This window comes from Chelonoidis abingdonii, chromosome 3 (assembly GCF_003597395.2).
Source record: "Chelonoidis abingdonii isolate Lonesome George chromosome 3, CheloAbing_2.0, whole genome shotgun sequence".
In the NCBI taxonomy this organism is placed as follows: Eukaryota; Metazoa; Chordata; order Testudines; family Testudinidae; genus Chelonoidis; species Chelonoidis abingdonii.
Genome location: NC_133771.1, coordinates 139,847,207 through 139,874,035, shown reverse-complemented (window position 1 = coordinate 139,874,035; position 26,829 = coordinate 139,847,207). Strand labels below are relative to the sequence as shown.

Below are 26,829 nucleotides of genomic sequence, written 5' to 3'. Positions count from 1 at the left end.
GCACCGGAGCCGCGGGATCAGTGCGGGGGGCAGCGAAATGCCGTGCACCTAGGGCGCGAGAAACCCTAGCGCCGGTCCTGAGCACTGTAGTGTACACTTGCCCTTAGAGGTTCAAATGTGAAACCAAATGTAACTTGCAGTAGTGCAAGTAGTAATATTTTTTTATGTGTTGGGTGTTAGAAGTGAAATTGTACTCTACAAGTATTGATCTAGATGTAAGGGGTTAAGATAGAAATCACTGGATTAAATGGTTATTTGGGTTTACCAGTGTTATCCAAAGAAACTTAAATACCTGTTTTTCAGGGGAAGTAGCCTTTATCATCACCCTGTTCAATAATCCGTCATCTCAGCTAATCAGACTCAGTTGCACAACTTCAGCAGCGTAGAGTCAAAATAGTTTAATAATTAGCCATCTCTGAAGAGGCAGTCGTTGAGACTGAATAGATCATGCTTACATTCTAACAAGTCTCAATAAAACTAAATGAAATGCTATAGTCTGTCTGAATACCTTAAGCAATCTGCTGCATAAGAAAGCAAATTTAATTGACCAATAGGGGGTAGAGAGCTGAATCTGATGTAAGATGATTGACTCCCTGTAACCTTCAAAAGTATTATTCATTTGGACAATTGAAATATCTGATTTAGTTGGGGATTGAGTGCTAGAGCTGGAGGCAGGAATTGCACAGTTGTCTTTTGCTCCTCTAAGCAAACCGTGCCTCAGATCTTGCTGTAGTCTCTTGGTTTTGAACCTTTGCTTTCCACTATTCAATTTTTTTTCAATATTCATGGATTGGGGCAGTTAAGGCATGCTAAAATTTGAAGAATAGGTAAGTGCAACAAGTGCCAACTCAGCTGCAGCATGGGTGCAACCTACTTAAATTGTGAAGGACATGCAGGGCATAAGAAGGCTTACCACAGGGGCTTACCCAAACTATGGCCCGGAGGACACATCCGGCCCTTTAGAAGTTTTAACCTGGCCCTTGAGCTCCCACTGGGTAGCAGGGTCTGGGGCTTGCCCTACTCCACACATACTGTAGCACCATGTGGCTCCGAAGCAGTGGCAGGTCCCCCCCTCTGGCTCCTACACATAGAGGCAGCTGGGGGCTCCGTATGTTGCCCCTGCCCCAAGCGCCGGCTCTGCAGCTCCCATTGGCTGGGAACTGCAGCCATTGGGAGCGGCAGTGCCTGTGGACAGGGCAGCATGCAGACCCACCTGGCCATGCCTCTGCATAGGAGCCGGAAAGGGGACATGCCGCTGCTTCCGGGACCTGCTTGAGGTAAGTGCCACCTGGAGCCTGCACCCCTGACTCCCTCCTGCACCCCAATCCCCTGCCCTAGCCCTGATCCCCCTCCTATCCTCTGAGCCCTTTGGTCCCACCCCAGAGCACCCTCCTGCATGCCAACCCCTCATCCCCAGCCCCACCCCATAGCCCACACTCCCAGCTGGAGCCCCCCCCCACCTGCCCCAGTCTGGAGCCCCCTCCCACACCTTGAACTCCTCATTTCTGCCCCACCCCACAGCCCTCACCCTCTCCCACACCCCAATCCCCAATTTTCTGAGCATTCATGGCCCGCCATACAATTTCCGTACCCAGATGTAGCCCTCAGACCAAAAAGTTTGCCCGTCCCTCTCTTAAAAGTGACCTGAAAAGTATTTTAGTTTAAAAAATTATTGAGGAATCCAGTCTTTTCTGCTTGATTTTGACTTTAGAAGAAAATCAGGCATGTCAAGCTTGGTCTTTTTTTTATTTTTTTTTCCCCCTTAAACTTCAGGGACCTGTTTGGGGATCTAGGCATGTGTGTGAGCTGTAACACTTTAGTTAAAGGAGAGATAGTGTTTGAATCCTTCACACTCTAAAAAAGTTACTAAACTTAAAAAGGTGTTAAACCCTGAAGTGTTTTTTAAAATTCTGGCCAAAAATCTTGCCTTTTTCAACAGCTCAACTTTCATTCTTTTGGCTCTTCTGAAATCATTTCACTATGTTATCCAGTTATACCCGCCCAGGCTAGATAGGACTTGAATTTCTATTGTTAAAAAAACTAAGACTTTCAGACCTCTTTTACATAACAAGTAAAAGAATGTCCAAGAGCCCCTTCCCCCACCTTGCACATTACCTTTAAAGCTGCAGAGCCTGCTTTCATACTGAGCATGTCTGCTGCGTTTGTTGGTTTAATGTTTAATCTTGTTTCTGTGTGACTTGCTTCGAACATTCTATGTGGTGTGTGGGGTACAATGAGGAACACAGATTAGGATATAAATTATATAATTTAGGTGAATATATAAAACTCTTGGGAAACCTGAATAAAAGGCAGCATACAGAAGTAACATTAGTTACTTTATGACATGCTACAGACTTTAGAGTCATTCAGATTTAATAATACTGCGCAATTTTGCGAGAAGGTACAGTAATGATCTCATCCCACATAGCTAAAGAGAGCTGACCTCATTAACAGTCCCAAAAGAGGCTATGTAAGAACAAAGTATCACTTACTTTTGTTCTTCAAATACTAATTTTTAAGTGTTCTTGTTTGTTCTGAAGTGTTTTCAAATCTTTAGCTCCTCCATCTCATTTGAAAGATCAGAACTACAGTGCTGGACTGATGTCTAACTGTAGGAGGGATGGATTCTTCTATGGCAAGGGCATCTAACTGTCAATCCTATGACGCATAATCAGTTTGAAAGCTGAAGATGAATCACTCCAAAGTATTGTTGGCTGCCAAAGAAAATTCAGCCAGTGAACTGGTAGAAATTGCTAACAGGTCACCTAGGGACAGCTTGTATTTAAGTGGTATACCAGCTTTAACGGCACTTGCCCCCTTACATATAGAGGGACTGTTTTCTTGACTACATAACAGTTCATTTGAATTTGAAGAACTAGTGAGCTAAGAGAGCAAAGAAGCTAGTCTTCCTGTTTCAATTAATGAAGAATCAAGACCTAGATAAAGCTGTAATATTCTAGAAGGCCTAGTGGATAACACTAATTACAAAAGTATTTTCTTCTTGGTCATTAGTTCCCCATTTTATTTTAAAACTGATCATTTGTTTTGATGCTGGTCAATTTTTCTGCAAAAGAAGCAATGTGTTGAGGATCAAAGAATACCGTAGTTGCAAAATTACTCCAGGTTTGTTTATATTGCCTAAATTAGGTTGTGCTGTATCATACATGTCAGTCCCACTATGATGATGCACAAGACTGAGATAGGAAGTTTTTAATTTGTTGACAGAGCTAGTCCTGCAGTAACTATTCACTCTGCCCTCTTCGAGCCCCTACAGCAGATTCCTTTCTGAGACAATGTGGAGTGCCTCTTTTAGTTAGTCTTCATCCGCCTCGCTTCCTTAGTTAATACCATTAGTTTGTTTGGCTGAGGCTGATTTTTAAGTTAACCCAAATACGGAAGTATGGCACTAATGAACAATAGGAAGAAATCCATATATACCACCATGTTATAATTTTTTTTATATATATATTATAATCAGTCAGTATAAGAACCTACAGTACAATGTACATTTTAGCACAAATAGATAATCCCTGAGCTGTTGTGCATTCTCTAGTACTCTATTAGCAAAATAATAATAAATTCAGTGTTATTGGTCCTACAGTATCCACAAGCACAGATCCAATGGCATATTACAAGCACAGCTCCAGCAGGCCCTTGGGCCTGTGCTCGATAAATTACTCTCCACAGGCCATCAGTCATGAAAAGCCTTGCCTGCAGCTTTGCCCATCAATCTCCTTAAGAGGACAAATTTAGTTTAACTAAAATCCTTATTTAATCTAATGTAGTCCCTGGATTTCTCGCTGATCCCAGACCGAAAATATAGGTGTTTCCTGCTGCAGCAGCCATACTCTGGTTTCAATCAGTGAGTTAGAGAAACTTCTGGCAGACAGCTTCAAGTTTCAGGCTCCTCCTATCAGACAGCTCTTCTTAAAGTGACATAACTTATAATAGGTAATTTGTCATAACACTTCCCAGGGCTGGTGCCAATTACATAGCTATTTAATACATTTATATATGCATTACATGCATCCGACGAAGTGGGTATTCACTCACGAAAACTCATGCTCCAAAACTTCTGTTAGTCTATAAGGTACCACAGGACTCTTTGCTGCTCTTTAATACATTGTTATCTTATAATTTATTTATTTAATATGATAGTTTTTAATGATCTTTTTATAAGCCCAGTATTCCTCAAGTACCTTAGTTTTAACTAACAGACTTTAGAACCATTTCTCTTTTATTTAAAGAGACTTCCGTTCTGTCACAGAGGTGTATCAGTGTGTACTGCTTTTACTTTGGGAAAGTTGGATTATCAGGTCCATGCTGAGAAAAATAACTCCACATAACTAACTGGTCATAACAGATGTCGAAAACAGTTATAATTACTTATTGCAGCACACATAGCATATCTCACACAGAAGTCTTTCCTACATGTGAGTGTGTAAACTGGGAAAGTTCAGCTGAGTTTCTCTTTAGTTCTTCCAGCAGGAGTGGGATTCCAAGTGTTTCAGGCTTCACACTGTGGCTCCTTTGGAAGGCATGACTCTTGTAGCATCTGTCACTGTGCTGCCACAGCTACTCCTAAGAACACGCACGGGGGTCCAGGTGGAAAGGATTCTGAATGCCATAGGGAAGAAGGGGAAGTTATTGTAGATAGTCTGCAGTAATTTGGGCAAGGTTCCCCTTTGAACTTGAGGGTTAAGGAGAGGGAAGCAGGTCCCTACCAGATTCTGACCGCCACCTATAGCCAATGATTTTAGTGTATTGTTCATTTACTGTGTGGTTATAATTAATAACATGTTATGTCATATATAATTATTGTATGCTAAGTAGAGTTAAACTTCAGGATTTTAGAAGTATAAGATTGATCAGTATGTAGAGGGAATAAGTTTATTCCTTAATTAACACCTGGGCACACTACAAAATACAACAAGTATCAGGCAACAAACCTTTGCTCTTGTTCTAATCTATGCACAGCATAGGGTGCTGAGGTTAGAAGGAAGTGAGTGAGCATGCTGTGGAAGTGGCACTCCTCTCTTCCCCCCAGTATGTGGAGAACTGCATGGGGGCTTAGGGCCTTAGTTAATGTTAATATGGTGATATCAGTCTGCCTCAATAATATTCCTTCAGTAGGGTTATTTTACCCAGTGACAGGAAATGATGCTTACTACAGTCAGTCTTCATTAATTATACATCTGTTGGTCCCTGTAAACGAGTTCAATGTTTATTGGTCATCAGTGGGTACACAATATTTAATACTTACAGCACTTTCTGTGCATAAAGTGCTGTACACATGTTAACTGATCTTCAGCACCAATATTTATCTCAATGGGTGACTATAGGCCTGAATCCCTAACTAACAGAAACTTTATGCTCTACAGACAATGAGCTTTCAAGATTGTGAAGCAATTAGCCAGCTCACAAGCATGGCAGAAAACTTTTTGTGACTGGTTAAAATGATGTGTCCTACTCCTTGTTAAGAGAAGATCTGGGGAAAAATTTTGATTGGTGCCAGGATTGCAGAAACAGGTGCTTTTCATAGGAAATCAAGTTTATATAAAGGAAAGGCTTGGAATATGGAAAATTAAGTGTATTGAAAGTATTCAGGGCGCGTGCTTGAAATAATATATCAGTTTAAGAGGAAGTTTTGAGACTAATCAGTGCCATAAAATGTCTATTTTAACTAGTGGGGAGTTTAAGGAATGAATGTTAATTTGGTGAGCATAGTAGGCATTAAACAAAAAGATATGTTATATCAGAGACCAGATGACACATTATAAAGTGCCCCTTTAGGTTTTGTAGGTATGGTTGAATTGATTTTTTTCTTGAATCAGGGATTCGTCCACTTCTGTATAAAGAATTCAGCATATCCTCAAATTATAACACTTACTGAATATATAAAATGTGTTATGTATTTGTGGCTTAAACGCTAAGGTACTCTTCTAGCCCCGAAAGACAAGGGCTTCAGTCTGGCTCATTCCCAGCACACTAGGAATTTATATTTTTAAGTTCAGGTTCTTTTCTGGGGATCAGTAGTAAAAAGTTATTTGTATGTCTTGCTCCAAGAAGGTAGATTAGGTATGATGGTCATGTGTTCCCAAGACCTTCCACTGGAATATGTGGAATGGCCATCTAACTGATATAGCAATGGCTGATGTCAGTAGCATGTGTCTGCCTATGTGTGTTCACATTGGATAGGTTCAAGCATGAGTTGTCATGTAGGCTCAGATGAGACCTACAACATTTCCATAAATTAATCTTATTAGTCTGATATTTACCTTTTTAAGTTAGGAAAGTTTGAGGGTATGAAACGGGTATAAAGAGGCTGTCAACATCACTATCACCTTTAAAGGTGTCAGTGTTTGCAAGAAATTTAAGGGGGTATTTTCTAATTTAGATTTTTACTAACTGCAAAAGAGCATTCACCACAGACTTTGGACACACTTGACAAACTTAAAACAGACTGACAGTTGACCTACTGAGAGCACTACCCCAGCAACACCAAGCTTACTACTGTAGGAAGAGGTCCCCGCCCTTTCCCTGTTACAGCCATTATGTCTCTGCTATAGCTGTAATGTCAATCATCTTGTGTTTGAGGATTGATAATCATGGAAGTGCTTGGGAGATTAAAAGCCCCTTGTGTTCCTCTCTCTTCCAGGCCATTGATGAGCCCCCATATTTGACAGTGGGCACTGATGTGAGTGCTAAATATAGAGGAGCCTTCTGTGAGGCCAAGATCAAGACAGCAAAAAGACTCGTCAAAGTCAAGGTATGTAGTTTTCCTGTTAATTTTTCAGAAAAATTCATGGATATTCTGAATGCCATAACATGCAGATACACTTTACTCATGATACACTCAAGGGGCTTAGTCTCATCCATTACTCAACTCCCTTTCCATGCTGACTGGCACTGAAAAAGGTGTGGCATTAAGGCTCCTGCATGTGCTACCTAACCATCCCTTCAGGAGCATCATGCCTATTTCTCGTCTTCAGGCAATGTCTTCAGTCGCTCTTCCTGTGATGCTTCTTTATGCCTGCCTCCCACACTGTGGTCTATGTGGACCCTGCTGGTGCTCATTAAAGGTTCCCTGATGTATTTTATCTGCTTCCACTGTGAAAGACATGCTTTTACATTCCAACTTGCCATGTACTAACTGTTCATATAGACAAGCCTTAAGATGAGATGTAGTTCATTTTACAAGTATCCTGGGGTAGCCATGTTAGTCTGTATCCACAAAAACAACAAGGAGTCCGGTGACACCTTAAAGACTAACAGATTTATTTGGGCATAAATAAAACCCACTTCTTCAGATGCATAGAGTGAAAATTACAGATGCAGGCATTATTGTACTGACACATCAAGAGAAGGAGAAGAATATGTCAGTATAATAATGCCTGAACCTATAGTTTTCACTCCATGCATCTGAAGACATGGGTTTTTTACCTACAAAAGCTTATGCCCAAATAAATCGGTTAGTCTTTAAGGTGCCACCAGACTCCTTGTTCATTTTACAATTATTTTTCCATAGGTTTATGGCAGTGCTTTTTAGGAACACATGACTTTACCATCTAGCAGACTATTACTGCTTCAGAGAAAGGGGAAGCCTCTCCCATCTTCAGATGAAGCATCTAGTTAACTGTTAAATGCTATTCATATGTGGACAGGAATTCCTTCCTTATCCCTAAGCTGTCCTGTTGATAGTTGATGCAATCAATATAAATCAGATACAGTCTATCTGCATGTTGTAGAGGGAATACTCGGTATAGCTTTTAAAGACTATTATAAACTAGTTAAAATACAACTAGAAGTATAGAGGGCAACTTCTGGACTTGTCTTGAGCAGTTAAGTCTATTATCGATCATCTAAGTTTGTGTGTTTGAATAATTGTACTAGGAAAGTGCCTCCTCAGTGGAGAAAGCTAGGAGGGATCAAGAATTAAGGAAAACTCAGTGCTGTAATACTATCTGTTGCTAAATTGCATCTGAGCTCTTTTGACAAAACACTTTATTGAATAACAAATCTTCAAGAAAATATTTTCACACTATAGCTCAGCTGAAATCTAGGAGCATAATATTACAGTACTGAGCTTTTCCATAAGTGCTCTTGATCCCTACTAGATCCCTCCATTGAGTTGCATGGTTGGAATAAATGAAACACCAAATTAAGTTTTCATCGTTGTTGTAGTGAGCACTTGACTGTTTCCTGCAGTTACTGACTTTGGGTACGTCTACACTACGGGATTATTCCAATTTTACATAAACCGGTTTTATAAAACAGATTGTATAAAGTCGAGTGCACGTGGCCACGCTAAGCACATTAATTCGATGGTGTGTGTCCATGGTCCGAGGCTAGCTAGCGGTAATTTCTGGACGCGTTGCACTGTGGGTAGCTTAGCTATCCTGCAGCTATCGCCATTAGCCTCCCGCAGTCAGTCCACTGCCCCTTAGAATTCTGGTTGAGAGCCCAGTGGCCTGATGGGGCAAAAATCATTGTTGCGGGTTGGTTCTGGGTAAATGTCGTCAGTCATTCCTTCCTCCGGTAGGAAAGCAAAGGGGCAGGACAATCATTTTCACGCCCTTTTTCCCTGGATTGCCCTGGCAGACGCCATAGCACGGCAACCATGGAGCCCGTTCAGCATTTTTTTTTTTTTTACAGTCACCTGCACCATGTGTACTGGATGCGCGGACAGAGGCGATTACTCCTTTCAGCGCTACACAGCAGCATTCATTTGCTTTTGCATGATAGCAGAGACGGTTACCAGTCGTTCTGTACCGTCTGCTGCCAGGGTAAATTGGCAATGAGATGACGGTTATCTGTCCTCTGTACTGTCTGCCTGCTATCATGGGTGCCCCTGGCTGAGATCGGCAGGGGCGCAAAAGCAAAACTGGGAATGACTCCCCGAGTCAATCCCTCCTTTATGGATTTCTAAAAATAGAGTCAGTCCTGCCTAGAATATGGGCAAGTGTACTAGAGAACCAGTGTATCAGAGAGCACAGCTGCTCGTGTCAGATCCCGCAGAAATGATGAGCTACATGCCATTCACGGTTGGGGGTGCCCCTGCACACAACCCACCCTGTTGCTTCCCTCCTCCCCCAACCTTCCTGGGCTACCGTGGCAGTGTCCCCCCCATTTGTGTCATGAAGTTATAAAGAAATGCAGGAATAAGAAACACTGATTTTTTAGTAAATGAGATAAATGTCAGGGGAGGCAGCCTCCCGGTGCTATGACAGTAGTCCAGGCAGGACATTAAAGCGGTGTGGGGAGAGGAGCCCAGCATCCCACTGCTATGATAGTCCAGGCAGTACAGAATCTTTTCTTTACACATGAAGGGAGGGGGCTGATTGAAGCTCAGCCCCAGTTGCTATGATGAAGACGGTTACCAGCCGTTCTGTCCCATCTACTGGGAATGACCAGGAATCATTCCTATTTTTACCCAGGCAACCCCCCCCTCCCGCCCCGGCCTCTGCCCTCAGGCCAGCCAGGGGTCATATCAGCAGTTCATCAAGCATTGGAGCACTCATGGGTTGATAAGGACGTTACCAGTCCTACTGCACCATCTGCCACGGTGGAGGGGAGAGGAGCGAATACTGCGCTTCACTGCTGCAGCATCGCGTCTACCAGCAGCATTCAGTAGACATAGGGTGACATTGAAAGAAGTCAAGAAACGATTTCTTTCCCTTTTCTTTCACGTGGTGGTGGGGGGGGAGTAAATTGAGGAGCTATTCCCTGAACCATGCCGGACAATGTGTTTGAACCTACAGGCATTGGGAGCTCAGCCAAGAATGCAAATACTTTCGGAGACTGCTGTGGACTGTGGGATAGCTGGAGTCCTCAGTACCCCTCCCTCCATGAGCGTCCATTTGAGTCTCTGGCTTCCCGTTACGCTTGTTATGCAGCACTGTGTAGCCTGGAGATTTTTTTCAAACGCTTTGGCATTTCGTCTTCTGTAACGGAGCTTTGATAGAACAGATTTGTTTCCTCATACAGCGATCAGATCCAGTATCTCCCGTACGGTCCATGCTGAAGCTCTTTTTGGATTTGGGACTGCATTGCCACACGTGTTGATCAGAGCTCCACGCTGGGCAAACAGGAAATGAAAATCTAAATTTCTCGGGGCTTTTCCTGTTTACCTGGCCACACCATCCGAGTTCAGATTGCTTTCCAGAGCGGTCACAGTGGTGCACTGTGGGATACCGCCCGGAGGCCAATACCATCGATTTGTGGCCACACTAACCCTAATCCGATATGGTAATACGGATTTTAACGCTACTCCTCTCGTCGGGGAGGAGTGCAGAAACCGATTTAAAGAGCCCTTTATATCGATATAAAGAGCCTTGTAGTGTGGACGGGTACAGTGTTAAATCGGTTTAACGCTGCTAAAATCGGTTTAAACGTGTAGTGTAGACCAGGCCTTAGATTATAAAGTGTTTGACTCCAGTTGCATGACTTAGCTCTGTATAGACAGCCACTGCCTTGGGCTCTCAACTGGTGTCTGTTATAATGGTAGACAGCTAACACTTATACCAAAATGTAGGATGTGTTTTAAAAAAACTTTAACAAAATATAGTGCTAACAGAACAGTTCATGAAGTTATTGCAACATGAACAGTTTAAGAATTTATCCTCCAGCTTAGTGAAATCTGTGTTAGGAAACCCTCCAGCATCCCTAAGCATTTAATATAATTTGACCCTCTTTATGAAAACTGCATTTACAGAATAGCTTAGACATTCTGTGAAAGGAAACTGCCCTCCGTATGAACAAACAATGAGTGGAAAGAGTAAACTTACACCTTATTCGGGGCCGGCTCCAGGCACCAGTGCAGGGAGCAGGTGCTTGGGGCAGCCAATGGAAAGGGGCGGCACGTCTGGTCTTCGGCAACAATTTGGCGGTGGGTCCCTCAATCTCTCTCGGAGGGAAGGACTGGCCACTGAATTGTCGCCAAAGAATGAAGTGGTGTGGTAGAGCTGCGGCCAAAGTGCTGCCGATTGTGGCTTTGTTTTTTTTTTTTTTTTTTTTTCCCCTTCGCCACTTGGAGCAGCAAAAAAGCTGGTGCCAGCCCTGACCTTATAGATCTGTATGAAATGATAGACACAGGAAAGGCAACGAGGGTGGGATACAAGTGAGACCCACTAGAATGTGCTATGAAGACCTTCCATAAAAAGTTAACACAAAACGGATTTTATTGCCTGAAGATTACCTGAAGCATCTCCTTGAAGTGATAGAATAAGTCTTTATTGGCTCTATCTTGTTTTATTAACATCAGAAAACATCCACCACCTGCCCCAGTTAAAATCTTAATAAAACCGTTTTATACAAGAACTACAAGGACACTTTAGTATGGATAATATCAGGTTCATATAGGCTGAGGCAGAATTCAACACAAGGGGCAATAAACTACAGTTTAGTTAATCTGAGATGTTGATGTGCATGATTGTGACAGGTGCAGTCATAACAGGACCAAAGGATGCAGTAGGGTGAAGTGACTCCATCTCCACCAACTGTCTTGTGAATGTGATAAGCACCTATGAAAAAGTAACTCCACTTGAACCCTCCATACAATGATCTGCTACACTGTAACCTGTGGAGAGTTGCCGAAGCCTGCATACATGCTCTGGTCAGATCTGCCTGCAACATGTGTACAAGAAGAGTACTGCCCTGACCCGTTGAACTACCATTGCCTTTAGATCCTGTGGGAAGGTCTTAACTCCTCTCATTAGTTTTTATATGATTAACACAATGGAATCATAGTTACAGATCACTTTCTAGGCTGAGTTTTGTTTTTGTTTTTCTTAACTTACTTAAAGGCTCCTTATATTTTTCATTCTGGTAGTGATATTTTAAATGGCATTTGCTCGTTATTTCTTTAACAGCATGATTGAGTTTAAAACTATTAAGTATAAATTAAGTACAGTAATTGTGTTAAAAGTAAAATAAAAATCTTGACTTGCAGTTTCTGTAAGGTTTCCAGCCTTCCGTGATAAATAGCCACTACCACTAAGTAATATTTTCCTTGAGTGGTAGCTTTATACAGATTTCACTGCATCAGTTCAACCACACTGTGCTAGTGCATAAAAACCTGAAAGTGAAATAGGCCAGAAACTTACTATAAGTAGATGATACTAACTTATCTTTATGGTCCGAACTACCATGATTGTTAGCTTCTTGGGGCAGTGACTGTCTCTTCACTACCCATTTATGCAGTCTGGGACAATAGAGTCCCAGTACCTATTTGGGACATTTAAGTGCTACAGCAATACAAGAAGTTAAAATAGACTAAAGTAAAACAGTGATGTTCCTAAGTCTATTTTAAGGTTGAGATGTTTAACAAATAAGGAATTAAAAAAGTTCTTTAATCTAACAGTGACTCCTAATTTTCCCAAAAGTTATTCAACTCTTTCTGGCACACTTTTGATTTTTTAAGATTTTCAGCTGACACTTGGCCGTATGGGAATTTTTCATCACCAACTGACTTCTGAAGTTTTTGGTAGCCTGCTTGCTGCATATTTCCCAGTCGTTTGTAGCCTCTACTCCAGTCTCCTATCACATGTAAGGGAGTCATCTTCATTTTAAGCAATTCTACCTTCCTTACCAGGGAAATCAAAATTATCTTTATAACATGAATTTTAGCTTGCAGATTCTGTTTAAATGTCATCAGCATGGTCTACTTTACATAATTCATGTGGGAAGAGCAACAGGCTTTTCAGGGGTAGAAATGACTTACTTGATATATAATAAGTAGTTTTAGCTGTTCTCTTTTCCTCTCCTCCCCATTTAACTTAGTGGTGTATTTCTAGAGGTGATTGTATGGTCTTGTATAAAAAAATCTATATAAAAGGCACAAGAACTTAACATAATTTAAGTTTTTCAACAAAGAACCATTATTTCTGCATCAACTTCCATTCAACTCAGTAAACTGAATTAAATATTAAAGCAAATTATCAGTTCAGTATTTTTTGTTAGTAGTATTGAAGTCATTTTTAGAATGTCTCACTTTTACACTTCCCCCAAGTCTTACGGGTGCTACAGAATTTTGTAACAGTGCAATCGTATTATAGAAATAGAAGTGAGAGACAGCTGAGATTTGGAGCAGTTTGGACTTCTAAAATGTGTAAGAGGCAGAGAAGTTTCATGATTCAGGAAGCAGAGGCTTTTGGAGTGGAGATGGTGGCTCATTTCTTCCCCCCTCCCACCAGACAGTGTTGGGCCTGAACTTAGTTTTACCCAACGAATATGGCAGTTCTCCCCTCTTTATCCTATCCCCAATATAAACTGCTGCACCCAAAGCTAAGCATGTTAGTTGGATGTTTTTAGTGATCATTTTTTAAATAGTTATGATATGTAAATAATCTTAATTAGGCTTCAGTTAGTGCTTAATTAAGATGAATGAGGGAAGTTCATACTTTGAGCTATTTTTCAGCTAGTTCAGTTACAGACTTGACACACCATTGCTAAAGTAATTTCCTTCCCAGCAGTAAAGGCTAGAAACTTAATTTTTAAAAAAAGTTAGTTTTTTTCGTCCAAAATCTCTGGCACGGGGTGGTTGTTTCTTTAACTATTTTGTTAGCATTAGACACAAGGCCTCCTGCATGTTGAGGTCCTGGACCATTAGTTGTTGGTACATCAGCACTGAATTATAAAAAACCCCAATACAGTGTTATATATACAGATAAAAGCAGCAGAGAATCCTGTGGCACCTTATAGACTAACAGATGTTTTGGAGCATGAGCTTTCGTGGGTGAATACCCACTTCATCAGATGCATCTGACGAAGTGGGTATTCACCCACGAAAGCTCATGCTCCAAAACGTCTGTTAGTTTATAAGGTGCCACAGGATTCTCTGCTGCTTTTACAGATCCAGACTAACACGGCTACCCCTCTGATATACAGATAACTTCATGACTATCTTCCTTCCCTTACCCTTTTGTAAGGATACAACAGTCTAAGTTCCTCCTGGTGAGCATGGTGTTTCTAGTGCAGAGGTGGGCAAACTGTGGCCTGCGGGCCACATCCGGCCCACGGGACCATCCTGCCCGTCCCTGAGCTCCCGGCCATGGAGGCTACCCCCCGGCCCCTCCACTGCTGTTCCCCTTCATATGCAGTCACGCTGCTGTGCAGGGAGCACTCTGGCCTGCTGCTCGTTCCGGGCTGTGCAGCTTGTGCCTGCCAACCTCCCAGGCTTTCCAATAAGCCAGTCCTGCCACTCTGAGCGTCATGGTAAGAGGGCAGGGAGTGGTGGCGTTGGATAAGGGTAGGAGGTCCTGAGGGCCAGCCAGGGGACAGGGAGGAGGGGGCAATTGGATGGGGGTGGGGTCCCAGGGGGCGGTCAGGGAACAGGGAGTAGGGGGTGGTTGGATAAGGTGGAGATTCTGGGGAGGTTCAGGGGATGGGGACCGGGAGAGAGGGATGGATAGGCATGGGAGTCCCAGGGGGCCTGTCAGGGGCTGGAGTGTGGGCAGTCAGAGGACAGGGAGCGGGGTTTTGGATGGGTTGGGGACTCTGAGGGGGGCAGTCAGGGGGTGGGAAGTGGGAGGGGGCGGATGGTGGGCGGGTGCCAGGCTGTTTGGGGAGACACAGCCTTCCCTACCTGGCCCTTCATAAAGTTTTGCAACCCCAGTGTGGCCCTTGGGCCCAAAAGTTTGCCCACTCCTGTTCTAGTGTGTAAGAACTGTCCAGATACCTCCTTTGTCTGGAACTACAGTCCTAAACAGCCACACCTGAAACTAAACCACTTGCATGTTGAAGTACAAGGGATCCATCCTATCATTCATACTTATACAGGAACCATAATATTTGAGTTTCTCCAAGCTTTACAAATATGGGTTAAGAATTAGTCTTTAAGAAAGCTACTTGTGTCAGAATATTTCCATTTTATAGAAAGTGCAGTGGGTATGTGTGACAGGGTTTGAGGGTGTAAATCCAGGCCAGTAAGAGGTTGTATCACCGCTTGCTGTGCTACCCTTTGTGTCTGTCAGTGCTTTGCTGCTGTAGCTCCCAGCCTGGGATGCTCACAACCAGCCTTCAGGCATGCAGATCACAGCTCCAGTGTCTGTGCACTAGACAGCCCTGGTTCAGCAGCTCTGACCCCAGCAGCCTGTCTACAGTCCCGCTTTAGCTTCCACCAGTCTTGGTTACAACTGCAAGGTAACACACACACCCCTGACCCAGATTTCCCCAAAATCATGTGCTCTGCAATGTCCAGCCCTCTTCCGAACAGTTTAGAGGAACAAACGAACTATATTGTTCCTCTGAAGACACAAAAGCATATCACTGCTCAATACTTTAATTGGGGTAAATACGCTCCTTCATTTAAATAGTGCACTGAGTTGGTTTATAATAAAAATAAAATTTATTAACAGGACATAGATTAAGTGATGCCAAGTAAAAAGAATAAAGTTAGAAAGGATTACAACCCCCCAGAAAGTGAAAACATGCATCTAAAAGTCTGAAACTTCATCTAGCAAGATACAGGCTTTGTGCAAGATGACTCCTCTCACCAGTCTCCCTTCTTCCTAGCCATGGCTGACTTTTTCTCAGTCAGAAAATTCTGCAAAAGCACAAGGGCTGACTTTGCCTAAACAGGTTTCTTACCTATATTTAGTTCCAAAGACTTCAACCCCGCTTTGGTTGAAGGGCCCATCTTTCTCAGTTCCTAAGGTTACGTCTACACTACGAAATTAGGTCGAATTTATAGAAGTCATTTTTTTAGAAATAGTTTTTATACAGTTGATTTTGTGTATCCCCACACAAAATGCTCTAAATGCATTAAGTCAGTGGACTGCGTCCACAGTACTGAGGCTAGTGTCGACTTCCAGAGCATTGCATTGTGGGTAGCTGTGGGTAGCTGCCCCACAGTTCCCACAGTGTCTGCTGCCCATTGGAATTCTGGGTTGAGATCCTAATGCCTGATAGTGCAAAAACAGTGTAGCAGGTGGTTCTGGGTACATGTCGTCAGGCCCCTGTCTCCCTCCTTCCCTCCGTGAAAGCAACAGCAGACAATCGTTTCACGCCTTTTTTTCTGGGTTACCTGAGCAGATGCCATACCATGGCAAGCATGGAGCCTGCTCAGCTCACTGTCACCGTACGTCTCCTGAGTGCTGGCAGATGTGGGACTGCATTGCTACACAGTAGCAGCTCATTGCCTTTTGGCAGCAGACGGTGCAGTACGACTGGTAGCCATCATCGTCATACTCCTGGGTGCTCTTTTAGCCAACCTCAGTGAGGTCGGTCGGGGCATCTGGGCGGACATGGGAGTGACTTAGCCAGGTCATTCTCATCTTCTGCCGAGCACCCAGGAGATGACGATGGCTAGCAGTCTTACTGCACCGTCTGCTGCTAGCCTAAGATGTAAAAGATAGATGTAATGGATCAAAACAAGAAATTGACCCGGCAATGTGCACATCATGCTGATGAGCTCTGCATGGTCACCTCTGCTGATCAGCTCACCACGCTGTCCAAACAGGAAATGAAATTCAAAAGTTTGCGGGCCTTTTCCTGTCTAACCTGGCCAGTGCATCTGAGTTGAGAGCGCTGTCCAGAGTGGTCACAATGGAGCACTCTGGGATAGCCCCTGGAGGCCAACACCGTTGAATTGCGTCCACACTACCCCAGATTCGACCCGGCAATGTCGTCGGAGGTGGAGTAAAGAAATCGATTTAAAGAGCCCTTTAAGTTGGAAAAAAAAGGGCTTCGTCATGTGGACAGGTCCAGGCTTAAATTGAGGTAATGCCGCTAAATTCCACCTAAAATCGTAGCACAGACCAGGCCTAAGAGTGCTGGTCTCTTGTGTCTGTCTAGTAATGGATGCCAAAGAGCTAAAGCTTAACCATTCAAGAAATATGTTTGCTGATGATGTTTTAAAGAAAGTCCCTATTCCATGATGAGATGTGTTTGAGCTATAACGTATCTTAATTAAAGCTATCTTTAGATAGGTTTTTTCCTCAAAAAGCATTTTATCAAAAAAATCCAATTAAAAAAAATATTTAAATCATTGGTTTTTATCCACCCTGCTTATCTTCCAAAGTTAAGTGACTTTTTTTTTCAAGAGGCAGGATGATCTCATGCTGTTTTTTCCTTCCTGTGGGCTTCCCATCCCCTGCAGGTAAATGGAGCTTCCATTGTTTGATGCCACCATTCTTAATTTATGTAGGAGACAGGTAAATAGCTGGGAAAACTATGCAACCTAATATCAGTGAATATCCATAATTCTTTATATGGTGTTAATACATACAATTCACGGTATTAATCATCAGCACGTCATAGGCTGTGAGAAGGAACCTCACCCTGTATACAATATTACTGTACTATAAAAGTGTATAATCTTCTGATTCAGTTGAGGTTTACCCTCTATCTGTATAGACTAGTAAATCTTTACAGCATATTCTTTGAAAGATCAAACCCAGACCAAACCTCTCTCTCTCCAGCTGGGTGTAGACACCATGCTGTCTCCTCCCCCATTTGTTAGTATCAGATTTGCCTCCATCCCTTGTTAGCTTGATGGGTCTGTTCAGGTAATATGTAAATACATTCTCATGGTCTTTCAAAGTATTTGGAAGTAACTCCCAGGTTGGGAAAACAGATTTCTTTGTCTAGTTCACACCTGTTTACCAACTCCTCCTGGCATGCCTGGTTTAAAACACACTTCAGTCATAATTCTAGTATATATTCATAACTAAGGCTATGTTTTAGTCGTGGTTATTTTTAGTAAAAGTCTCAGACAGGTCATAGGCAGTAAACAAAAATTCATGGTAAGCCTGTGACCTGTCCATGGCTTTTACTATATACCCGTGACTAAAACTTGGGGGAGGGAGAGGCTGCCCAGGGGCTCTGCAGGTGCTGGAGGAGGGCAGCCCGGGTGCTAAGGAGAGGCGGGGTGGCAGCGGGTGCTGGGGAGTTGGGGTTGGTGAGGCTGGCAGGCTCCCTACCTGGTTCAGCACCTCCCGCTCCCTAGCAGCAGCAGAGTTTGGGTGTGGGAGGGGCAGTGGTTTAGGGCACAGAATGGGGTGAGGTGGGTTCTGGGTGGTGTTTTCCCAGGGGCTCCCTAGAAGCAGCAACATCCCCCTCACTCAGCTCCTAAGGGGAGGCGTGGCCAGGAAGCTCTGTATGCTGCCTCCTCCCAGAGCAGAGGCTTCACATCTCCTATCGGCCAGGAACCACGACCAGTGGGAGCTGCAGGGGCGGTGCCTCCAGGCGGAGGCAGTGTGCAGAGCTGCCTGGCCACACCTTCACCTAGGAGCTGAGTGAGGGGGATGTCACTGCTTCTGTGGAGTCCCCCAGGTAAGCACCGCTCAGAGCTTGCCTCACCCTGTCCTGTATCCCAACCCCTCCACACCCAAATTCTGCTGCTGGGGTGGAGGGGGCGCGGTGGCCAGAGACTGCCGCTGCAAAAGTCACAGAGGTCACGGAAAGTCACAGAATCCGTGACTTCCATGACCTCCATGACAAACTCACAGCCTTAATCATAACTCTTAATACCCACAGCGCACATACATTTACGCAAGAATACTAATGATCAGTGAGTTATTAGTTTTTAAATGATACCTCAAGGCATATTTTGTACAAAGATTATTGCAATTGTATGTATGGTGTGAATACTGGGTGCTTAGTGTCAAGGTGCCAGTCCAGTGACACTCAGTATGAAGAGTCAGAATGCAAAGTAGTTTGATTCACCTGAACTATGGATTTCTGGGCTTCATAAAGTCTATTTAAATGTTTTAGTGTTTGCAATTTAGAAAACTGCACTACTCATGATTTCCTACCTACCAAAAAAAAAATTAACTCTAGCTTACCTGAGTATTTCCCCCCTGAGCAACTTATGAATGCACGGATAGAATAAAGCATTGTTGCCTTATACCCAAACAATCCTCCAAGAAGTCTGCATGGTATTTACCTTTAACGGGACAATGACAACTTAACACTCCTCTGAAAGTTTACCTAGGCTTTGTCTACATTACACAGCTTTTAGCTTAAAAATTGTGCAGTGTAAATGCTGTTTGTCGGCACTTTTGCTGACAAATAATTCCACCTCTTATGAGCAGGGCAGTCGCGTTGTCAACAGCAGAGCGCTGCTGGCGGCAAAACTTTTGTCTTTCGGGTGGGGCTTTTTTTAAGTGGCAGCATAGGCAAAGCCTGACTGTTACAAGTAACACTTAAGATCACCAACTGAGAGGCTAGAGAATTCTGTTCAGCTTGTGCATTTGGCAGCATGTTGTCTATAGCCACTTTTACCACTTCCCTGCAGAGTTTCCTCTGTTTTACATGTATCTTTCACTCAACAATGGAGAGAGAAACAAAACAGAAGTATGATTGTAGAACCATAAACTGAGGCCAGGAGTACAATCTGAAGCTATTTTTTTAAAGTTATAAATTTAAATAAAACCATTGCTTTAAGGACTATGTTTTGGGTCTAAATATGTTGACTTTATCCTTTTATTTGACTGATCAACCATTTTAGATTGCACCAGTTAAAATCTATGCAAAGTTTGTTTTTTTAAAAGTGTTTCTTTGCATCAAGGTCACTTGCAAAATAACTTCTTGGAAGTGTTTAAAGTTATCTTGTAAAACAAAAATATCAGAGTGACAGAGCTTCAGCAAATTGAACAGCTACAGGAGGGTGGTTGAATGCAAGATGAGAATTAGAGAAAAAGGAGTACTTACGCTTTCATGTACTTACGCTGCTAAACTGTATCAAGTGATTGTTAGTTGAATTATATTTTCTAGGTAACATTTAGACATGATTCTTCAACAGTGGAAGTGCAGGATGACCACATAAAGGGCCCATTAAAGGTAATACATTTTTTGAATTTCAGTAGAATTCAAAGTCATTTATCAAAATGTTTCGATAGTTATGCCTATTTAAGGTTACACTTTTTTCTTTTTTGGCAATACTGATTAGCAAGATAGAAGTCTTTCTATAGGGATGAGAATTTAAAGAGTTTTTAAATATGTAGGGTATGATATGGTAATCTGTGGCTGGTCTGAACATACAGTCCTGCCATGACATAAGCCCGTTCCATTGCCCATTGCAAAGAGCGAAACCCAGCACTGCCAATGTAGAGTGACAAGGTATAAAGGTCATTTGTTTAGCAGATTCTCTGCTAACCACAGGGAGAGGTTAACAAGAAACTAGCCATCACCCTGAATATTAAGTAGTTCTAGCCGATTCATTTAAGATTTCTACCCTTCTACCAGGGGAGAAAACAAAGCTGGTTCCTCAGTTGAAGTGCTTGGTCGGAAATCTTTTTTGACCAGCTTGCAGACGTTTTGGTGCCTTCCTCCCAGAAGTGGAGTAATTGCAAATCACACACCCAATTTCCGTTTTTGTGTGGGCTCCTTAAGAACATGAGGGATGTCCCTGTTTCCCTGTAAAAATCTTAGAGTCACACCTATTAGTTCTCCACTTCATTCTCTACCAGATCACGAGATGTTAAATTGATAAGTCAATGTTAAATTGATTTTAGTATTCACAGGCATTTGCACTAGTTTAAACCTCTCCTTACAGATTTTAAAATCTCTATCCACTTTGTTTAGTTCAGGGCTAAATGCTCTCTAGATTATGAAAGTAAATCATGTTTATTCACAACTTTTAATAGGGTTGGGTCCTGCCAGCATGGCGAGAACTAAGACTGACATGCTTATGCCCTAACTTTTGTTGAAGCTTTGTGCATATATACTGAGCCAGAATTGAGAATTGGCATGTCACAAGGCTTGAAGGTTTTTAAATACTGAAAAAGTCTCAGAAACCATTCAGTAGCTGGATGTCAGCAAACTAGCCAGCTTTCTGGCTAAAGCTGATGCAGAAACAGTCAATCAAACTGCTTACCAATGATCATATACTGGTCACCAACCTTACAAGAGGAACCAAGCCAGTAATCCTAGGTGAACATCACACATTGACTAGTTGAATTTTTAAAAACTAAACAGTGCAACAAGACACTCTTAAGGCCTTCCACACTACAGGCAAGGAATTTTAAAGAAATAGGTGTTGTTGACTATTTTACTGAGTCAGTTTACTCAATTGTTACTAGAAGTAAAGACTTTTATAGTAGTGGGAGAATTAACTTATGTTTTAGGGATGGGGCTTTTGTAAGCAGTACAACTATGACCACTTGCCAAAGTTTAAGTACAGGAATTTGTCAAAATATAAAATACACATTAGTCACATTCTTTCAACTTTAATATTTCAGTGTAAATCAGTTTATATGGACTTCAGGTTTCAGATACCAATTCAGGTAATCAGATAATCTTCCTCTTGAAGCCTTTTGTGACAGCCTTTTTTAAAGAAGATCCTACTGGCTCAGATTTTCCAGTTAAGTGTAGTTTGATGAAAGAAAAACTGCTTCTTACCTCTACCTCATAGGCCTACACTTCCCTCTGTGTTCAACAAAACACAGAAGCAGATAGGATAGTAAAGGGAAAAATAAAAGTGGCCAGAAGGCATGAGTAGTAGTGGAACAGTACTGAAGGAGACTGCAAAGCAAAAATGGTTGACATGATTTGTCTTTTGCAAAGACTAGTGGGGAGACTAGGCTTCTAGTGCTCTCAGTTTCTTGATCTTCATATTGCATCCTTTGGAGATGAAGGGGATGTGAGCACTCAGTGCATAGCTGATAGGCTTTTTGGCTTGAAGCTAAGAAGTTTGATTGGTTCTGTTTTTAGTCACTGTTGCTTTGGAAAAAAACTCAGCTGGATGATTTGAACTGGCAAGCTGTTCTACAAGAGAATGACATAACTCAAAACAGTTCTTATTCCCCACTTGCTGGCAGCAAAGAATGAACCATATTCAGTTATCTGGATTGGTTTGGAAAAATAAAGTAACAAATTTACAAATATAATTTTCAGTGAAGGTAAAAGGTAAAGTATATTTAACTGTGCAAAAGTAGAAATCCAGTGCACCTGAGGAACACAAAGTTGGATCTGTTCTAAGCAAAGTATTTATAGTATCTTACCCTAATTAAGATTTGCTGATTTAAAATATTTTTTACAGTCCTAATTCAGATGAATTATCTGTTTGAAAGTTCTCAAAAGTTAAGTAGCTTTTATATTATTTTAGGTAGGATCTGTTATAGAAGTAAAGAATCCAGATGGAACTTACCAGGAAGCTGTCATCAACAAATTAACAGATGCAAGTTGGTATACTGTAGGTAAGAGAAATGGATAACTATGTCCTCAAACTTGAAAGTACACCTCAGAAAAACATAACCGCTTATTCAAAGATTAGCAACACTCGATCTGTTTTAAATTTGAGAAAATGTCTTTGGGCTGTAAATGTACTTAGAGAATATTCTCGGTGGTAAGTACTTAATAAAAACAAGACTTTGTATCTGTAGAAGCAGTTGTTTAACAGTGTTCCCTGTGCTGCACACTTTTGTCGAGATGATTTGGTACTAGCATATGGACAGGCTTAAGCTCACGGTTTATGTACTGCAGGTAGTCCCATTTGAAGTCGATGGAACTGTGTAAAGTTAAGCACATGCATAAATCTTTACAGGATTAGCACCATATAGAAAATTACATACTTGAGTATTTTTAAATAGTAAATAGGTAAACACTAGACCAGTAGACAAAGTTATTCAAAGTTGAGTTGTCTGATATTTAAAGAGATTCACTTTCAAAAATGAGTTTTCTGACAAGATAAACATGTTTTCTGAGTCTAGGAAAGCAGTTTTCAGGCTATGGTACATATAGGTTGGTTTAATCACAATAAGAATCCAATCTAACTATGCTGATAAATTGTGAAGGTAGTACACCAAATATTTTAGTTTTATATGTGGTACATTAGGTCCTTGTTTGAGAACTATTGGTCTGGACTCTAGAATAATATGCTATATTGTACCTGCTTTTGAGAGTAGTTAGAAATAACTCATGGTGATTTGAAGTATTACAACAACTGCAGTAACAGTTTACAGTACTTATTTTCCCCTAGTTTAGAACAAGGCTAAAAGCTATCATAGCTCCTTTAAACAAGCACATAACAATGTTGAATCTTCCTTTAGTTTTTTTCATTATCTAATCAAGTCCTAAAACATTTTTTCTGATGACTTAGTCCAAATGCCCTAGCAAAGCTTGCTTTCTGTATGCCCAGTTCAGATGGCCCTCGCTTTTCACTGCTGTTTCCATGGCACATCAACCAGTCTATGAGAGGTAGAAGGGTAGAGTACATGGAAAACTAGTTTTTCACGTCTCAGGAACCAATACTGTCCTTTACACAGCCCTAAATATGGGAAAATTAGAAAGCACCAATTAAGAGTTTTTAAATTTTATTATTATTATTTATTAGTTATTAATACAGTAACTCCTTGCTTAATCTTGTAGTTCTGTTCCTGAAAAATGTGACTTTAAGTGAAACAATGTTAAGCGAATCCAATTTCCCCATAAGAATTATCGTGAATGGGGGTGTTAGGTTCCAGGGAAAAAAATTTTCATCAGACAATAGACTACACACACACACACACACAATGAGTTTTAAACAAACAATTTAATACTATACACAGCAATAATGATTGTGAAGCTTGGGTGAGGTGGTGAAGGCAGAGGTGGAAGAGGACGGGATATTTCCCAGGGAGTGCCTTACTGCTACATGATGAATTAGCACTTGGCTGAGCCCTCAGGGGTTAACATGTTGTTAATGTAGCCTCACACTCTACAAAGCAGCACAAATGGAGGGAAGACAGCATGGCAGAGAGAGACAGACACACACCGAGAGAGAGAGAGATGAGCATTGCCCCTTTAAGTATGCAGATTCCACTCTAAGTACATTGCCTTTTTAAATAGATCAGCAAGTTGAGACAGCAGCTGCTGCTAGGAAGCTGCCACCATCCTGAACCCTGTCATGTCCCCCCCTCGCTCTATAGAGATGGGGTAAGCAGGGGGGAAGGGGACACCCTGACAGTCCCCTTCATCTCCCCCCCACCCCCCCAGTAGGCAGGAGGCTCCCGGGAGCTGCTCCAAGGCAGAGGGCAGGAGCAGCGCATGGCAGTGGGGGGAAGGACAGCTGAACTGCCCAGCAATTGATAGCCTGCTGGGCAGCTGCCGCACAGGGCACGTAGGGAGTGGATAACTGACAGGGGGGCTGCCAGTCCACCCTGGTTCCAGTCCCCCATCAACAGGTTGCTCTTTCTGCAAGCAGTGAACAAAGCAGGCAGCTGCCAAACAACATTATAAGTGATTATTGTGCAACTTTAAACAAGCACGTTCCCTAATCGATCAGCAACATAACCACGAAACAACGTTAACCAGGATGACTTTAAGTGAGAAGTTACTGTACTGACAATCTTGTCCACTCCTGCCCCCCCCCCCCAGCTCCATAATACGAAGCGATTAGGGGGAGACTGACTGATGGGCAGTTTTTTAAGGTTAAAGCTCCCCTTGACAGGTAGTCTCTCCCATCACATAGGTTAATGTTGCTGTGGGGATCTTGTGCATGGACCATGTTTTCGACTGATCTAAAAGAAGCTTATTATGGACTCCATGACCTCTAACATTTCTAAACTGGTAGACTAATCTGTTACACACAGGGACGCATAATGTAAAACAAGATTTATAATACATTCATGCGCATCATTAGCTGCAATTATGCATAAAGAAAAATATTAGCAATTGTGACCATTTATTATTAAGGGTTACTAATTGTAAACTGATGCTAGAGAACTGGCAGTTGAGAACTGACTTCAGGAAGTGTATGCTAAGTAGAGTTCTGAGCAGAGTGATAGTTCTTTTTCAAGTGCTTGTCATGTCCATTCTATTCTAGCTGTGTGTGCACCCATGTGCGCAGTCGTTGGAGAGTTTTGCCTTAGTGGTATCTGTAGGGTCGGCAGTGGCACCCCCGTGAGAGCCGCGCCCAGGCGCTGGTATATAAGTGCCACCGGCCCTACATCCTCTCAGTTCCTTCGCAGGCGGTTGGTTGGAGCATCTTGTCTTGCAATCAAAAGAGCATTAGTGGGTCTTTAACAGCCCATTGTGTGGCTTCTTTGTATATAGCTGGGGTGGCCAAACTGTGGCTTGCAAGTCACATGCAGCTCTTTTACTGTTAAAGCACTGCTTGTGAAGCCCCCCACACTCACCCACCATTCTCCACCTGTCAGACTTGTGGGCAGGTGGTGGGGTAGGGCTTCTGCCCAGTGGGGAGAGGGGGCCTTGGGCTTCAGCCCTGCAGATCATGTCCGCCGAGGCTTGGGGCTTCAGCATGAGCAGGGCTGAAGCCCCGAGCCCTGGCAGGAACGCTCCCGCTCTCAAACTTCTGACAATTGTCGTATGCAGCTCAGAGGGTCAGTAAGTTTGGCCAGTATATAGTTTAGGTACTTAATTAGCCTTTAAGTTAAGTGTGACGTAGTTCGGTAGTTAGAGTCCCAGCTGGGACTTCGCCCCGGAGTGGGGCATGCCCTGCTCTCCTGGTTTTCTGGTTGCTCATCATGCAACAGGCCGATGGCTATTAATGACCCCCACAACAGTTGTCTGAAGTGCTTGGGGAAGTCCCATAGAAAGAACAAGTGCAGAATCTGTAAGAACTTTGCCCTAGAACTCAGAAGGAGTGGGATATCCTCTTGAGGGCCTTCCTCATGGAGACTGCGTTTCATCCTGCGTCGGAGCCCTGCCTCTCTTATCCCATACCGAACAGCTCAGCATTGGTGCAGAGCGCACCGCCATCGCTGGCTCCGTCAGATACCGTTCCCTCTCACCAGCACCGAAGAAGTGGCAAAAGAGGAAGAGCCCCCTGGCACTGGAAAGGAAAGCAGCCTCGGGCAAAAGACCTGTGTCAGGCCATGTGCCTGCCCCAGGGCTTCATGAGGGTACTGCTGAGATCGGATCCTCCAGCCCGGCCAGGGATCCGCCTCTGACTCCCGGGAGTGGCAGGGGACCCTGGCTTCTCCTAGGGCTCTCATTGCCTGAAGTGGCCCTGTGGTTAAAGAACAAGCTGGCTGACACCATGCTAGACTCAGCTAAGGCCCCAATACCTAACAACAAACTGGTCATGGAACCTCCGATAGGGCAGTGGAGCACCCTCTGTCCCCAGACCGGAGGCTTAAATCCCTGTCTCCGCAGCCTAGGACCCTGGCACCACATTCCCAGTCTCTGGTCAGAAGACCAAGGTCCCCAACACCGCGCTCTCCCCCTACAACACATAGGACATTGGAGTCGAGACACCAGTACCGGTACCGCCGATACCGGTGAGCTGCCCTCCGAAGATCACCACTGTGCAAATCACCCTTGCCCAGACGGTCTCCAAGACATCGGTCCCCACTGGGGCGGAATTGCTCCCTGTCGCAGCACTGGTCTCCATCCCCTCAGTTCCACTTGCTGGGCAGGCACCGATCCTCATCCTCACCTTGCCAGTCGCTGACCAGCGTCAGTCGGCAGACTAAGGCCTCGATGGCTCCGCCCTGGTCACTGTAAGGGCAATGGTCGGCCTCGGACCGGGAGTTCAGCTCCTCTCTAAGGAGGGGTGATTTGCCACCGAACTGCGAAGCTAGCACAGCACCTGCAGCTACGGCATGGCAGCAGGGACAATGGCCCGCTCAATGACCATACTGGAACCTGTGCGGTGTGCCCATAATACCAATCGTGTACTCCCACCAGTCCTCCCTGACCGCCTCGGACAAACTGCTGCTGGTACCGAATCCAACGTGGGGGGCAGTGCATAGGACTCCAGCATCTAAGGAGCTGTCCCCGGAGAAGGAAAGGGAACCTGCCCCTCCCCCAGCAGTGCACTCATCATCATCTCCTTTCTAAACGGGCAGCCCCCTGATGACTTCAAGGAGCACCAGGCTCTCCTTAAGAGGGTGGCTACGAACCTGAACCTAAAAATTGAGGCGGTTCCGGCGGAGTCTGAAGACC

The 26,829-nt window shown here is 43.3% G+C and overlaps 1 protein-coding gene across 3 annotated transcripts in view; it reads left to right on the top strand.

Annotated features, from left to right (window-relative positions):
- ARID4B (AT-rich interaction domain 4B) overlaps nt 1-26,829 on the top strand; it is a 189,393-nt gene that overhangs the window by 34,800 nt on the left and 127,764 nt on the right. For all 3 annotated transcript variants that reach the window (XM_075064167.1, XM_075064164.1, XM_075064166.1), the window contains exons 3-5: nt 6,659-6,769; nt 19,717-19,782; nt 22,049-22,139. In XM_075064167.1, coding sequence (XP_074920268.1) covers nt 6,659-6,769; nt 19,717-19,782; nt 22,049-22,139 — 268 coding nt within the window. The remainder of the gene's footprint in view (nt 1-6,658; nt 6,770-19,716; nt 19,783-22,048; nt 22,140-26,829) is intronic.